This window comes from Palaemon carinicauda, chromosome 5 (genome assembly GCF_036898095.1).
Source record: "Palaemon carinicauda isolate YSFRI2023 chromosome 5, ASM3689809v2, whole genome shotgun sequence".
Classification (NCBI taxonomy): domain Eukaryota; kingdom Metazoa; phylum Arthropoda; class Malacostraca; order Decapoda; family Palaemonidae; genus Palaemon; species Palaemon carinicauda.
The window spans coordinates 156,105,139-156,121,087 of record NC_090729.1 but is presented as its reverse complement, the minus strand read 5'-3'; the positions used below and the strand labels follow the sequence as shown (position 1 = coordinate 156,121,087).

The following is a 15,949-nucleotide window of genomic DNA, read 5'->3' as shown; positions in this document are numbered from 1 at the left end:
CTGGTCTTCGGTGATCGTAATCTAGAGTTCTAGATAAAAATATGTCTTTTTGAAATCTCAGTCACGAGACTCGACATAGACACATCCCTTCGTCAACCAACTTCACTATGAAAAGGGGGAGTCACTTTATCCCTCAACTTACATCCAAACTGTAGTCTGGCGCCATCACTAGGAGTTGTTAGACAAATTTCCATTCGACACAATATTATAGAATAAACTATGGGATTAAAGTAATAAAGAAACACTACTCTACAACACTGAAATACAGAAAACAAGCAATTGTGCTGGTGTCACTCAAAAGTGTGCAGTCGAGTCAAACAAGCCAAAGGTATCTACAAAAGCTTAACTCAAAATAACGAATTTACCGGTCTTTATTTGGTTTTAAATTCCTGCCTGAGGATGTATCGAAATTGTTGCGGCTGTGGGAATAAAATACAAACATAATTGTTTTAAAGATATTCAATTTGATTGTCTTAGTCATTATAGTTGTATATATAACTCAGGATGATGTAAAGATACAAAATTAACTAACACAGTAATTCTATCCGAGATGTAACCGTAAGAATAAATCAATTTCAGCAACGCAAACTTACTAATATCTCGAGTATTAAAAAATGATACAATTACTTATGTAATCGTGTATACATACGCATGATTATAAATTACAATATACAGTAAAGTATGTATATTACACCCATTCATGCAGATTTGGCTAGCTTCCAGAAAAGCATAAATTTCCCTTTATTTCATTTCCAGCTTGATGGCTGGGTAGCAATGGGATCTTTAAATATCTTCCAGATAAGGAAGCTTATTGTTTCTGTGTTGAGAATGCTTGAGTGACCTCCCTTGGAGCAGTAAATGAAACTTTTTGTGGGGTTATATTGTTGCAAAGCAGCCAAGGCATTCACGGAATTGAAATTCTGGGCTTGTTAGGATTTTCAGAAGGAACCTCAAGTTTCCAACATTGAAAATATCGTAAGAAACCTACGTGGAAAGATGGCTAATGCACCATTTCTGAAGAGGAAAGATTAATTGAGCCCATATAGATTCCAACCATGAATAGTGCACCAGGTGATTAGTCAGTTTGGTCAAAACCTTTTCTCACAAAGACTGTTTAAGGTGACAACCCCTGAAGACAACCCGTGTAACGAAATAGGCTTCGAAGTGCTTCTATGATTGGAAGTCAAGTATGTTCCTAAAGTTTCCTCAACGTCCAACCAGTTCACCAATGCTCCCGTACTTCAGTACAAAATGTATACGGTTACCTTTCATTGCAGCTATCTCCTTAACACCCTTAAGCAAAGTGTAGATACTACAAGTCCCCATTAGTAAGGTGCTGCAGCTCCACAGCCTTGTAGAAGAATATTAAGTCAAAAGCTAATGGATTTCCTCTCCAAAGAGAAGGGGTATATAATTCAGAAGAGAACCCTCAATCTGTACCAATAGAAACTATAAGTAGCTTCTATATTTAGATCTTAACAATCAAAAGGGTAGTTCAAAATTACTTAACAATAAATAGTTCGAAGCAACAGACCATTTCTTTAAATCTTTGTTGGGAGCAGATGCAAAAGGTTCAGTGTGATGGCCATTGGTTTTATTTGGGACAATAACAACTAATTTATTTTATTCTGCCCTGGAGACCAAGTTTCTAACACACCATATGCAGTTATGTTCAATTGACCCAGTTATTCATGAATATACAGTACTGCATATACTTATGTATATATATGTATATATACACACATATATATGTATATATATATAATATATATAAATACATATATATATACAGAGAGAGAGAGAGAGAGAGAGAGAGAGAGAGAGAGAGAGAGAGCTACCAAAATAAGTATGCAGTTCATACAAATATGCATGCAATGGAATCTTGATTTTTGTGCGAAACTAACTAAAGCTGTTTACATAAGTCACACACAAAAATAAAAACAAGATTAACTAACAGCAATAACTATCTGTCATTATTACGAAAACTTTGGGAACATGTCCATGCATAGAACTCTCCAGTAAATTGAACTTTTATCATGCATGAATTACCTAAGACCACATTTCCATACCTTGGTAATAACCAGACATACACGTCATTCCAGACCTAGGAATTCGGGGTGGGTGGTGCCGATGTCAGGGCTGTTCACCACACTCGGTGTCAAACATCATCATCTTTGCTTTCTAGTCAGCCTTCTCCATATTCCTATGTCTTGTACACTTTGTTTTCCTTCATGTCATTCAACAATTTATCTTTCCACCTGAACTTTGGCCTTTCCCTCCTTCTTCTGCCCTCCACCTCCATGTTCATAAGCCTTTTACAGACGTGTTCATCTTCTTTTCTCATGACATGGCCAAACCATTTCAGTCTTCTCTAATACATTGACTGTCCCCCTGATAAAATTTACAGTCGAAATCAATCAAGGCTGGCATCTTAACAATATTGAGGGTCATTGTACTGGCATTATAGATATATAATACAATAGTGATCATCATGGAAATTAACTTTTGGTGAGCTGACAGACCATAACCCACCAAGATTTATTAGCCTTGGTGCATTGGCACAAATCAGTGTAAACCATTGAAAAATGGGACCAACGCTTGAGAGTAGAAAAACTCTATTATAGTTCCAATATAGTTTTCGAATATCATAATCATTTATAACAGGGAAAACCATAATCTACGTCTATATCTAGGAGGATTAATACTACTGGAGATGCCTTGACTCAGAATTCTTTCCTGAACCCGTGAGGGCAGGGTTTGGCCAGATTCACCCCTTCAAACTGTCAAATCTCGATCCCAAGTTAATCCTCCGACAGCGTACTGGTACTTAGTCTGTTTTACCCAGACTTTTGTTTATAGCCGATAACTATTTTCTTGTGCTATTTTATTAGCGATGGTCCCAAGGTCTATATCTATCCTATCTGAAGCCAGAATTCTAAGGGCATTCGGATACTTTTTTTATTCACTATTCTTCCACCAAGTTATAAGATTTCTGAATGCTCCTTACTTTCTCTAATTAAGGTCACCAATAGAATTATACCTTACCATAGACCTTATGATTCAGAATGGCACCAATTCTATACCTACCTAATATAGCAAACGCAGCTTGAGGGCATCACCACTTCTTCGGGCTCAAGACTGTTAGTTCCTACAACCAGCATCCTCTTGTAGATAAACTTCTGTACGCAAAGAGTCGTCACATCACCAGTGTTGGGCATTCCAATGTCGCAAGGTTCGTCTTTCCTGCAATATGTGTGAAAGATAACACGAAGTTTTTCAAAGTAGAAAATGGTTGTTATCAATTTCAAAGGTGCTGGACTGAAGGCCTTTTTCCACGATGAGTGGCGCAATGTGATTATACTGTAGTAACTGAATGTTGAAATAGCAAGGAATATAAAGGTAAATGGCTTCACTAATTAGTACCGATAGTAAATAATTTTGAAAAAATAACAAAGGTGATTTAAATCTACACGCGTTGTCAAAATCATTGGAAGATATCTCTAATGCGATAGTATTATTCAATATAAAGTTATATTACATTACGCTTTAAGTCTTGTAGAACGTTTTTCTGCTATGTACCCAAAAATCTTTATGAGAGGTGGTTTTAAATGTCATATTCACAAAACAGCTGTAAAATGTTTTCTTAGAGAGTCAGTCTTATTTTTTTTTAGCGTATCGTTTGTTAATTAATTGTTTTTTCATGTACTTTGAATGAGAATTTCAGTTTTATTATTTCTTCCCAGCTGTATTATTAACCACTTTCAGACAAACAACTGAATCTTGAGCATACTTACAAGAAGTTTCAAGGCATTTCGTCTTCCCTTTCGGAAGATTAAATGTCTAGAAACTCTGAGAAAATATGCTAATATTTCTGTTCTAATAATATTTTATTTTAATCATATATTACTTCTCTTCGAATTTATTTACTTCCTTATTTCCTTTCCTCACTGGTCTATTTTCCATCTTGAGCCTTTGGGCTTATAGCATCCTAGTTTTCCAGCTAGGGTTGTAGTTTAGTAAGTAATAATAATAATAATAATAATAATAATAATAATAATAATAATAATAATAATAATAATAATAATAATTTTGTGTATTCAACATCCACAGTTATATATGTTGTATATTTTAAAAGGGCGAAAGCTCCAGGTTTTTTTAAACATACAACGTATATAACTGTGGATCTTTAATACCCAAGATTGTTAGACACGGCATGGTGTATTATTCAAGTTATAATATCAACGATAACGATAATGATAATAATAATAATAATAAAAGCTGCTTTCTCACTCACTTGTAGCACATCTCAAATATAACGGACTGTTTGACGTTCTCCTGGTTTGCCACGAACACCCACTCGTTTTGGGAAGTCTTCGCCCTTTGAGGGAAGATCACCTCCTCAGAAGAGGAGCAGGCTGGGGAGTACCCAAGAAGGTCGTTAAATCCGCCTCTGGGTGTAAATCCGTTGGGAGGAGGAGGTGGAGTTAGCGACTGCAAAAAAAAAAAAAAAAAAAAAAAAAAAAGTTGAAATGGGTAAAGAATTAAGACATATTCAAGAACATGACTACCATCGTTTCTGTGGATCCAATTTCATATTATATATATATATATATATATATATATATATATATATATATATATATATATATATATATATATATATGTATATACATATTTATATATATACATATATATACATATATATATTTATATACATATATGTATATATACATATTTATATATATATATATATATATATATATATATATATATATATATATATATATAGATATATATATATACTTATACATATATATATATATATATATATATATATATATATATATATATATATATATATATATATATATATGGATTTATATATAATAATATTTTGAATAATTTTAATATATTTAATGAAAAATAATTTTAATAACTTTAATAATTTACATAATAATTTTACAGTATGAAATACACATCTCCGTGTATATGATAGGAAATAAATAAAATCCACATTCACAAAAAGGAAATTCATTTTAAGCCTTCGAAAAGACCGTCTCCCTATTTGAATAAAAAAGGAAAGTAGACTAGAAACGAACTTGAAATAGTCCCTTACATCATTCAGAAAGACACTGAGCCCAGGATCGCTCGTTGTGGCCAGGAATCGATTCACCAGTTCCCTGCAGAAAGAATTATCTTTAAAACTAAGTTATAATAATCAACATTATCATCATAGATTTATTGAGGATGAGAAGCAAACAATAATCCTTTTCCAAGGTGAGATATAGACTGCGGAGGATATTAAAACTATGAGAAAACACCAAGTCTTGCAGAAAGGCCTATTCTGTGGGTCTTCAAAATACATAATGACTGCAAATGGCAACAAACCTTTTACGTTTAATATCAAGAGGAAAGGAGTCCTATAGCGATTAAGAGTTACTCAATTAGTAAGTATACAAGCTTGCCGACCAGGGTTCGATTCCCAGCCGGTCACAAGCTCTTGTCTTTGTGTCTCTTCGCCTGGGGCTCTGATCCCGAGGTCGTTAAGAGAATCCAGACATTAATGTATCAAAAATATATATGGCTTATTTGAATATATATATATATATATATATATATATATATATATATATATATATATATATATATATATATATATATTTATACGTATATATACATATATATACGTATATATACATATATATACGTATATATACATATATATATATATATATATATATATATATATATATATATATATATATATATATATATATATATATATATATATATTAGAGAGAGAGAGAGAGAGAGAGAGAGAGAGAGAGAGAGAGAGAGAGAGAGAGAGAGAGAGACGATAAGAACCAAAACTCCTCAGTAAAAATTGCCCATAAAATTATAAAATACAAGAAAAAAAACCGACTTGTGCTTGATATTAACCTAAAACGCATGAAAATAAATCCCTGAATCAGTTATATAAATAATATTAGCAAATGACATCCGGAGGGAAATCAGGTATAAAAATAATATGAGGGAATCACAGCAAGAGGGGAATCAATCAAAAAAACAATATGAGGGAATCACAGCATGAGGGAAATCAATCAAAAAAACAATGAGGGAATCACAGTAAGAAGGGAATCAAACAGAAAAACAATATGAGGGAATCACAGAAATAGGGGAATAAAAAAAAAAAACAATATGAGGGAATCACAAAAAGAAAGGAATCAATCAATTAACAATATAAAGGAATCACAGCAGAAGAGAATCAAGCAGAAAAACGTTATGAGGGAATCACTGCAAGAGGGAAATCAAGCATAAAAACAATATGAGGGAATCACAGCAAGAGGGGTATCAATAAAAAAACAATATGAGGAAATCACAGCAAGATGGAAATCAAGCATAGAAACAATATGAGGGAATCACAGCAAGAGGGGAATCAATAAAAAAAACAATATGAGGGAATCACAGCAAGATTGAAATCAAGCAGAAAACCAATATGGGGGAATCACAGCAAGAGGGAAATCAAGCAGAAAAACTATATGAGGGAATCACAGCAAGAGGGGAATCAATCAAGAAAAAAATATTAGGGAATCACAGCAAGAGAGAAACCAAATAAAAAAAAACAATAAGAGGGAAACACAGCAGGAGGTGAATCAAGTAAAAAAAAAATATGGGAGAATCACAGCAAGATTGGAATCAAGCAGAATAACATTATGAGGGAATCACAGCAAGAGGGGAATCAAGCATAAAAACAATATGAGGGAATCACAGCAAGAGGTGAATCAAGCAGAAAAATAATATTTGGGAAAACAGCAGGAGGGGAATCAAGCAGAAAAACAATATGAGGGAATCACAGCAAGAGCAGAATCAATAAAAAAACAATGAGGGAATCACAGCAAGATGAGAATCAGGCAGAAAAACAATATGAGAGAATTAAAGCAAAAGGGGAATCAAGCAAAAAGACAATAGGAGGGAATCATACCAAAAGGGGATTCAAGCTAAAAAAAACAATATGAGGGAATCACAGCCAGTGGGGAATCAAGCAGAAGAACAATATGAAGGAATCACGGCAAGAGGGAAATCAAGCATAAAAACAATATGAGGGAATCACAGCAAGAATTAAATCAACCAGAAAAACAATAAGAAGGAATCACAGTAAGAGGGAAATAAAGCGGAAAACAATATGATAAAATCAGGGCAAGAAGGAAATCAAGCAGAAAAATAATATGAGGGAATAACAGCAATAGAGGAATCCCGTAGAAAAACAATATGAGGGAATCACAGCAGGAGGGGTATCAAGCAGAAAAACAATATGAGGGAATCACAGCAAGAGGGGAATCAAGCAGAAAAATACAAAATTTGCGAATCATAGCAGGAGGGGAATCAAACAGAAACACAATATGAGGGAATCACAAAAGAGGGAAATCAAGCAGAAAAACAATATGAGGGAATCACAGCAACATGGGATCAAACAGAAAAACAATATTAGCGAATCACAGCAAGAGGGGAATCAAGCAGAAAAACAATATTAGCGAATCACAGCAAGAGGGGAATCAAGCATTAAAAACAATATGAGGGAATCAAAGCAAGACGAAAATCAAGGAGAAAACACAATATGAAGGAATCACAGCAAGATGGAAATCAAGCAGAAAAACAGCAGGAGGGAATCACAGCAATAGGGAAATCAAGGAGGAAAACAATATGAGGGAATCACAGCAAAGTGGATATCAAGCGGAAAAAATATATGAGGGAATCACAGCAAGATGGGAATCAAGCAGAAAAACAATATGAGGGAATCACAGCAAGATTGGATATCAAGCAGAAAAACGGTATTAGCAAATCAAAGCAAGAGGGGAATCAAGCAGAAAAACCAATGAAAAAATCACAAAATGAGGGAAATAAAGCAAAAAAACAATATGAGAGAATCACTGCAAGAGGGGAATAAAGCGGAAAAACAATATGAGAGAATCACAGCAAGAGGGAAATAAAGTGAGAAAACAATATGAGAGAATTACAGCAAGATGGAAATCAAGCTGAAAAAAAAATATGAGGGAATCAGAGCAAGAGAGGAATCACGCAGAAATATAATATGAGGGAATCACAGCAGGAGGGGAATCAAGCAGAAAAACAATATGAGGGAATCACAGCAAGAGGTGAATCAAGCAGAAAATCAATATGAGGGAATCACAGCAAGAAAGGAATCACGCAGAAATATAATATGAGGGAATCACAGCCAGAGGGAAATTAAGCAAAATAATGATATGAGGGAATCACAGCCAGAGGAAAATCAGGCAGAAAAACAATATGAGGGAATTACACCAAGATGGGAATACAGCAGAAAACAATATGAGGGAATTACAGCAAGAGGGGAATCAAGCAGAAAAACAATATGAGGGAATCACGGCAAGAGGGGAATCAAGCAGAAAAACAATATGAGGGAATCACAGCCAGAGGGGAATCAAGAAGAAAAACAAAGAGAATCACAAAATGATGGAAATAAAGCGGAAAAACAATATAAGAAAATCACAGCAAGGGGGAAATCAAGCAAAAAACATTATGAGGGAATCAAAACAAGAGAGGAATCACGCAGAAAAACAATATGAGGGAATCACTGCAAGAGGGAAATCAAGCAGGAAAAACAATATGAGAGAATCACAGCAAGAGGGATATAAAGCCGAAAAACAATATGAGAGAATCACAGCAATAGGGAAATCAAGCTGAAAAACAATATGAGGGAATCAGAGCAGGAGAGGAATCACAGAGAAATACAATACGAGGGAATCATAGCAGGAGATGATTCAAGAAGAAAAACAATATGAGGGATTCACAGCAAGAGGTGAATCAAGCAGAAAAACAATATGAGGGAATCACAGCAAGGTGGGAATCAAGCAAAAAAAAAAAAACAATATTAACGAATCACAGCAAGAGGGGAATCAAACAGAAAAATAATGAGGGAATCACAACAAGAGGGGAATCAAACCCAAAAAACAATATGAGGGAATCGCAAGAGGGGAATCAAGCAGAAAAACAATGAGAAAATCACAAAATGAGGGAAATAAAGCTGAAAAATAATATGAGAGAATCACTGCAAGAGGGAAATAAAGCAGAAAAAAAATATGAGAGAATCACAAAATGAGGGAAATCAAGCAGAAAAACAATAGGAGAGAACCAGAGCAAGAGGGAAATAAAGTGGAAAAACAATATGAGAGAATCATAGCAAGAGGGAAATCAAGCTGAAAAAAAATATGATGGAATCAAAGCAAGATAGGAATCACACAGAAATACAATATGAGGGAATCACAGCAGGAGGAGAATCAAGCCTAAAAACATTATGAGGGAATCATAGCAAGAGGTGAATTAAGCAGAAAAACAATATGAGGGAATCACAGCTAGAGGGGAATCAAGCAGAAAAACAATATGAGAGAATCACAGCAAGACGTAAATCAAGATGAAAAACAATATGAGAGAATCAGAGCAAGAAAGGAATCACGCAAAAATACAATATGGGGGAATCACAGCAGGAGGGGAATCAAGCAGAAAAAAAATATGAGGGAATCACAGCAGGAGGTGAATCAAGCATAAAAACAATAAGAGGGAATAACAGCAAGGGGGGAATGGAGCAGAAAAAAAACAATATTAGCGAATCACCGAGAGAGAGAAATCAAGCAGAAAATTTATGAGGGAATCACAACAAGAGAGAAATCAAGCAGAAAAACAATATGAGGGAATCACAGCAAGAGGGAAATCAAGCAGAAAAACAATATGACGGAATCACAACAAGATGGGATCAAGCAAAAAAACAATATTAGCAAATCAGACCAACAGGGGAATCAAGCAGAAAAACAAAATGAGGGAATCACGGCAAGAGGGGAATCAATCAGAAAAACAATATGAGGGAATCATAGCAAGAGGGGAATCAAGCATATAAAAAAATTTAGCGAATCACAGCAAGAGGGGAATCAAGCAGAAAAATAATGAGGGAATCATAGCAAGAGGGAAATCAAGCAGAAAAACAATATGAGGGAATCAAAGCAAGAAGCAAATCAAGCAGAAAAACAATTTGAGGGAATCACAGCAAGATGGGAACCAAGCAGAAAAACAATATGAGGGAATCACAGCAAGAGGGGAATCAAGCAGAAAACAATATTAGTGAATCACAGCAAGAGGGGAATCAAGCAGAAAAACAATATGAGAGAATCACAGCAAGACGGAAATCAAGATGAAAAACAATATGAGAGAATCAGAGCAAGAAAGGAATCACGCAAAAATACAATATGGGGGAATCACAGCAGGAGGGGAATCAAGCAGAAAAACAATATGAGGGAATCACAGCAGGAGGTGAATCAAGCATAAAAAAAAGAGGGAATAACAGCAAGGGGGGAATGGAGCAGAAAAAAAACAATATTAGCGAATCACAGAGAGAGAGAAATCAAGCAGAAAAATTATGAGGGAATCACAACAAGAGAGAAATCAAGCAGAAAAATAATATGAGGGAATCACAGCAAGAGGGAAATCAAGCAGAAAAACAATATGACGAAATCACAACAAGATGGGATCAAGCAAAAAAACAATATTAGCAAATCAGACCAACAGGGGAATCAAGCAGAAAAACAAAATGAGGGAATCACGGCAAGAGGGGAATCAATCAGAAAAACAATATGAGGGAATCACAGCAAGAGGGGAATCAAGCATATAAAAATTTTTTAGCGAATCACAGCAAGAGGGGAATCAAGCAGAAAAATAATGAGGGAATCATAGCAAGAGGGAAATCAAGCAGAAAAACAATATGAGGGAATTTGAGGGAATTACAGCAAGATGGGAATACAGCAGAAAACAATATGAGGAAATTAGAGCAAGAGGGGAATCAAGCAGAAAAACAATATGAGGGAATCACGGCAAGAGGGGAATCAAGCAGAAAAACAATGATAGAATCACAAAATGAGGGAAATAAGCAGAAAAACAATATGAGAGAATCACAGCAAGGGGGAAATCAAGCAGAAAAACAATATGAGAGAATCACAGCAAGGGGGAAATTAAGCAGAAAAACATTATGAGGGAATCACAGCAAGGGGGGAATCAAGCAGAAAAACAATATTAGAGAATCATAACAAGAGGGAAATCAAGCAGAAAAACAATATGAGAGAATCACAGCCAGAGAGAAATCAAGCAGAAAAACAATATGATGGAATCAGAGCCAGAGGGATATCAAGCAGAAAAACAATATGAGGGAATCACAGCAAGATGGGAATACAGCAGATAACAATATGAGGGAATTAAAGCAAGAGGGGATTCAATCAGAAAAATAATATGAGGGAATGAAAGCAAGAAGGAAATCAAGGAAAAAACACAATATGAAGGAATCACAGCAAGATGGAAATCAAGCAAAAAAATAATATAAGGGAATCACAGGAAGAGGGAAATTAGGGAGAAAAACAATATGAGGAAATCACAGAAAATAGTAATCAAGCAGAAAAACAATATGAGGGAATCACAGCAAGAGGGGAATCAAGCAGAAAATCAATATTAGCGAATCACAGCAACAGGGGAATCAAGCAAAAAAATATATGAGGGAATCACAGCAGAGGAAAATCAAGCAGAAAAAAAATGAGGGAATCAGCCAGAGGGAAATCGGGCAAAAAAAACAATATGAGGGAATTACAGCAAGATGGGAATACAGCAGAAAACAATATGAGGGAATTACAGCAAGAGGGGAATCAAGCAGAAAAACAATATGAGGGAATCAAAACAAGAGAGGAATCACGCAGAAAAACAATATGAGTGAATCAGAGCAGGAGGGGAATCAAGCAGAAAAACAATATGAGGGAATATGGGCAAGAGGGGAATCCAGCAGAAAAACAATAGGAGGGAAATACAGCAAGAGGGGAATCAAGTAGGAAAAACAATATTAGTGAATCATAGCGAGAGGGGAATCAAGAAGAAAAATAATGAGGGAATCAGAGCAAGGGGGAAACAAACAGAAAAACAATATGAGGGAATCACGGCAGGATGGGTATCAAGCAGAAAAAAAAATTAGCGAATCACAGCAAGAAGGGAATCAAGCAAAAAACGATATTAAGGAATCACAGCAAGAGGGGGAATCAAGCAGAAAATCTATATGAGGGAATCAAAGCAAAAGGAAATCAAGGAAAAAACAAACTATGAAGGAATAAGAGCAAGATGGAAATCAAACAGAAAAAAAGAAGGGAATCATAGCAACATGGGAATCCAGCACAAAAACAATATGAGGGAATCACATCAAGAGGGATATCAAGCAGAAAAGCAATATTAGTAAATCACTGCATATGGGGAATCAAGCAGAAAAACAATATGAGGGAATCACAGCAAGCGGGGAATCAAGCAGAAAAACAATATGAGAGAATCACAGCAAGAGGGGAATCTAGCAGAAACACAATATGAGGGAATCACAGCAGGAGGGCAATCAAGCAGAAAAACAGTTTGAGGGAATCACAGCAAGAGGGGAATCAAACAGAAAAAACAATATTAGGAATCACAGCAAGATGGGAATCAAGCAGAAAAACAATACAAGGAAATCACAGCATGAGGGGAATCAAGCAGAAAAACAATATGAGGGAATCACAGCAAGAGGGCAATCAAGCTGAAAAACAATATTAGCGAATCACAGCAACAGGGAAATTAAGCAGAAAAACAATATGAGCGAATCACAGCAGAAGGGGAATCAAGCATGAAAATGATATGAGGTAATCAAAGGAAAAAGGAAATTAAGCAGAAAAACAATATAAGGGAATCAGAACAAGATGGGAATCAAGCAGAAAAACAATATGAGGGAATCACAGCAAGAGGGATATCAAGCAGAAATACAATTCTAGCGAATCACAACGCGTGGGGAATCAAGCATAAAAACATATGAGGGAAACAAAGCAAGAGGGGAATCAAGCGGAAAACCAATATGAGGGAATCACAGCAAGAGGGGAATCAAGCAGAAAAACAATATGAGGGAATCACAGAAATAGGGGATTCAAGGAGAAAAACAATATGAGAGAATCATAGCAGAGGGGAATTAAGCAGAAAAACAATATGAGGGAATCACAGCAAGATGGGAATCAAGCAGAAAAACAATATGAGAGAAATAAGCCAGAGGGAAATCAAGCAGAAAAACAATATGAGGGAATCATAGCAGGAGCAGAATCAGGCGGAAAAACAATATGTGGGAATCACAGCCAGAGGGGAATCAAGCAGAAAAACAATATGAGGGAACCATAACAAAAGGAGAATCAAACGGAAAAACAATATGAGGGAATCACAGACAGTTGGGAATTAAGGGGAAAAACAATATGATGGAATCACAGCCAGAGGGAAATTAAACAGGAAAACAATATGAGGGAATCACGGTAAGAGGGGATTCTAGCAGAAAAACAATATGAGGGAATCACAGCAAGAGGGAATCAAGCAGAAAAACAATACTAATGAATCACAGCAAGAAGGGGAATCAAGCAGAAAAACAATATGAAGGAATCACAGTAAAAGGGAAATCAAGCAAAAAACAATATAAGGGAATCACAGCAAGAGGGGAATCAAGCAGAAAAACAATATAAGGGAATCACAGCCAGAAAAAAATCGAACAGAAAAACAATATGTGGGAATCACAGCAGAAGGGAATCAAGTAAAAAAACAATGAGGGAATCACAGCCAGAGGGAAATTAACTGAAAATCAATATGAACGAATCACGGCAAGAGTGAAATCAAGCAAAAAAAGCAATATGAGCGAATCCCAGCATGATGGGGATTCAATAAAAAAATAGTATGGGGGAATCACAGCAAGAGGGGAATCAATAAAAAAACAATATGAGGGAATCATACAAGATGGAAATCAAGCAGAAAAACAATAAGAGGCAATCACAGCAAGAGGGGAATCAAAGAAAAAAATTATGAGGGAATCACAGCGGGAGAGGAATCAATCAAGAAAACAATATGAGGGAATCACAGCCAGAGGGAAATCACGGAAAAAAAAAACATGAGAGAATCAAAGCAGGAGAGGAAACTAGTAAAACAAAATATGAGAGAATCACAACAAGATGTGAATTAGGCAGTAAAACAATATGAGGGAATCAGAGCAAGAGGGGATTCAAGCAAAAACAAATATAAGGGAATCAGAGCAAGAGGGGAATTAAGCAGAAAAACAATGAGGGATTCACCGCAGGAAGGGAATCAAGCAGAAAAAAATATGAGGGAATCACAGCAAGAAAGGAAAAAAGCAGAAAAACAATATGAGGGAATCATGGCAAGAGGGGATTTAAGCAGAAAAACAATATTAGGGAATCACAGCAAGAGGGGAATAAAGCAGAAAACCAATATGAGGGAATCACAGCAAGAGGGAAATCAAGCAGAAAAATATGAGTGAATCAAAGCAAGAGGGATATCAAGCAGACAAACAACAGGAGGGAATCACAGCAAGAGGGAAATTAAGCAGGAAAACAATATGAGTGAATCAAAGCAAGAGGGAAATCAAGCAGAAAAAATTATGAGGGAATCACAGCAAGAGGGAAATCTAGCAAATAATCAATATTAGGGAATCACAGGAAGAGGGAAATCAAGCAAAAATAAGAGGATGATGGGAATTAAGCAGAAAAATTATATTTGGGAATCAGGGAATCAAGAAGAAAAACAATATGACGGAATCACAGCAGGAACAGAATCAATAAAAAAAACAATAAGAGGGAATCATAGCAAGATGGGAATCAAGCAGACAAACAATATGAGGGAATCACAGCAGGAGGGGAATCAAGCAGAAAAACAATATGAGTGAATCGCAACCAGAGGGGAACTAAGCAGAAAAACAATATGAGGGAACACCAACCAGTGGGGAATCAAGCAGAAAACCAATATAAGGGAATCACAGCAAGAGGGAAATCAAGCAGAAAAACAATAAGAGTGAATCAAAGCAAGAGGGAAACCAAGCAGACAAACAACATGAGGAAATCACAGTAAGGGGGAAATCAAGCAGAAAAACAATATTAGGGAATCATAGCAAGAGGGAAATCAAGAAATAAAACAATACGAGAGAATCACAGCCAGAGAAAAATCAAGCAGAAAAACAATATGATGGAATCACAGCCAGAGGGATATCAAGCAGAAAAACAATATGAGGGAATCATAGCCAGAGGGGAATCAAGCAGAAAAACAATATGAGGAAATCACAGCAAGAGGGGAATACAGCAGATAACAATATGAGGAAATTACAGCAAGAGGGGATTCAATCAGAAGAACAATATGTGGGAATCACAGTAAGAGGGGAATCATGCAGAAAAACAATATGAGGGAATCACAGCAAGAGAGGAATCACGCAATAAAAAAATATGAGGGAATCAAGGGAAGAGGGGAATCATACAGAAAAACAATATGAGGAAATCACAGGAAGAGGGGAATCAAGCAGAAAAGCCAATATTAGTGAATCACAGCAAGATGGGAATATAGCAGAAAAACAATGAGGGAATCACAACAAGAGGGAAATCAAGCAGAAAACAGATAGGAGGGAATCACAGCAAGATGGGAATCAAGCAGAAAATCAATATTAGGGAATTACAGCAAGAGGGAAATAGAGCAGAAAAAAAATATTTGTGAATCTCAGCAAGAAGGGAATCAAGCAGAAAAACAATATGAGGAAATCACAGCAAGACGGAAATCAAGGAGAAAAACACTATGAAGAAATCACTGCAAGATGGGAATCAAGCAGAAAAACAATATGAGGGAATCACAGCAAGAGGGGAATCAAGCAGAAAAACAATATGAGGAATCACAGCAAGAGGGAAATCAAGGAGAAAAACACTATGAAGAAATCACTGCAAGATGGGAATCAAGCAGAAAAATAGCTGGAGGGAACCATAGCAAGATGGGAATCAAGGAAAAAAACAATGAGGGAATCACAGCAACAGGGAAATCAAGGAGAAAAACAATATGAGGGAGTCACAGC

The 15,949-nt window shown here is 35.9% G+C and overlaps 1 protein-coding gene across 3 annotated transcripts in view; it reads right to left on the bottom strand.

Moving 5' to 3' along the window:
* Nucleotides 1-15,949, bottom strand: part of LOC137641548 (uncharacterized) — a 96,872-nt gene that overhangs the window by 4,379 nt on the left and 76,544 nt on the right. For 2 of the 3 annotated variants that reach the window (XM_068374211.1, XM_068374212.1), the window contains exons 4-7: nucleotides 5,117-5,180; nucleotides 4,295-4,491; nucleotides 3,088-3,243; nucleotides 366-419 (exon numbers count right to left, since the gene is read on the bottom strand). In XM_068374211.1, the coding sequence (XP_068230312.1) occupies nucleotides 366-419; nucleotides 3,088-3,243; nucleotides 4,295-4,491; nucleotides 5,117-5,180 (471 nt within the window). The remainder of the gene's footprint in view (nucleotides 1-365; nucleotides 420-3,087; nucleotides 3,244-4,294; nucleotides 4,492-5,116; nucleotides 5,181-15,949) is intronic. The other variant, XM_068374213.1, reaches the window with a different exon arrangement.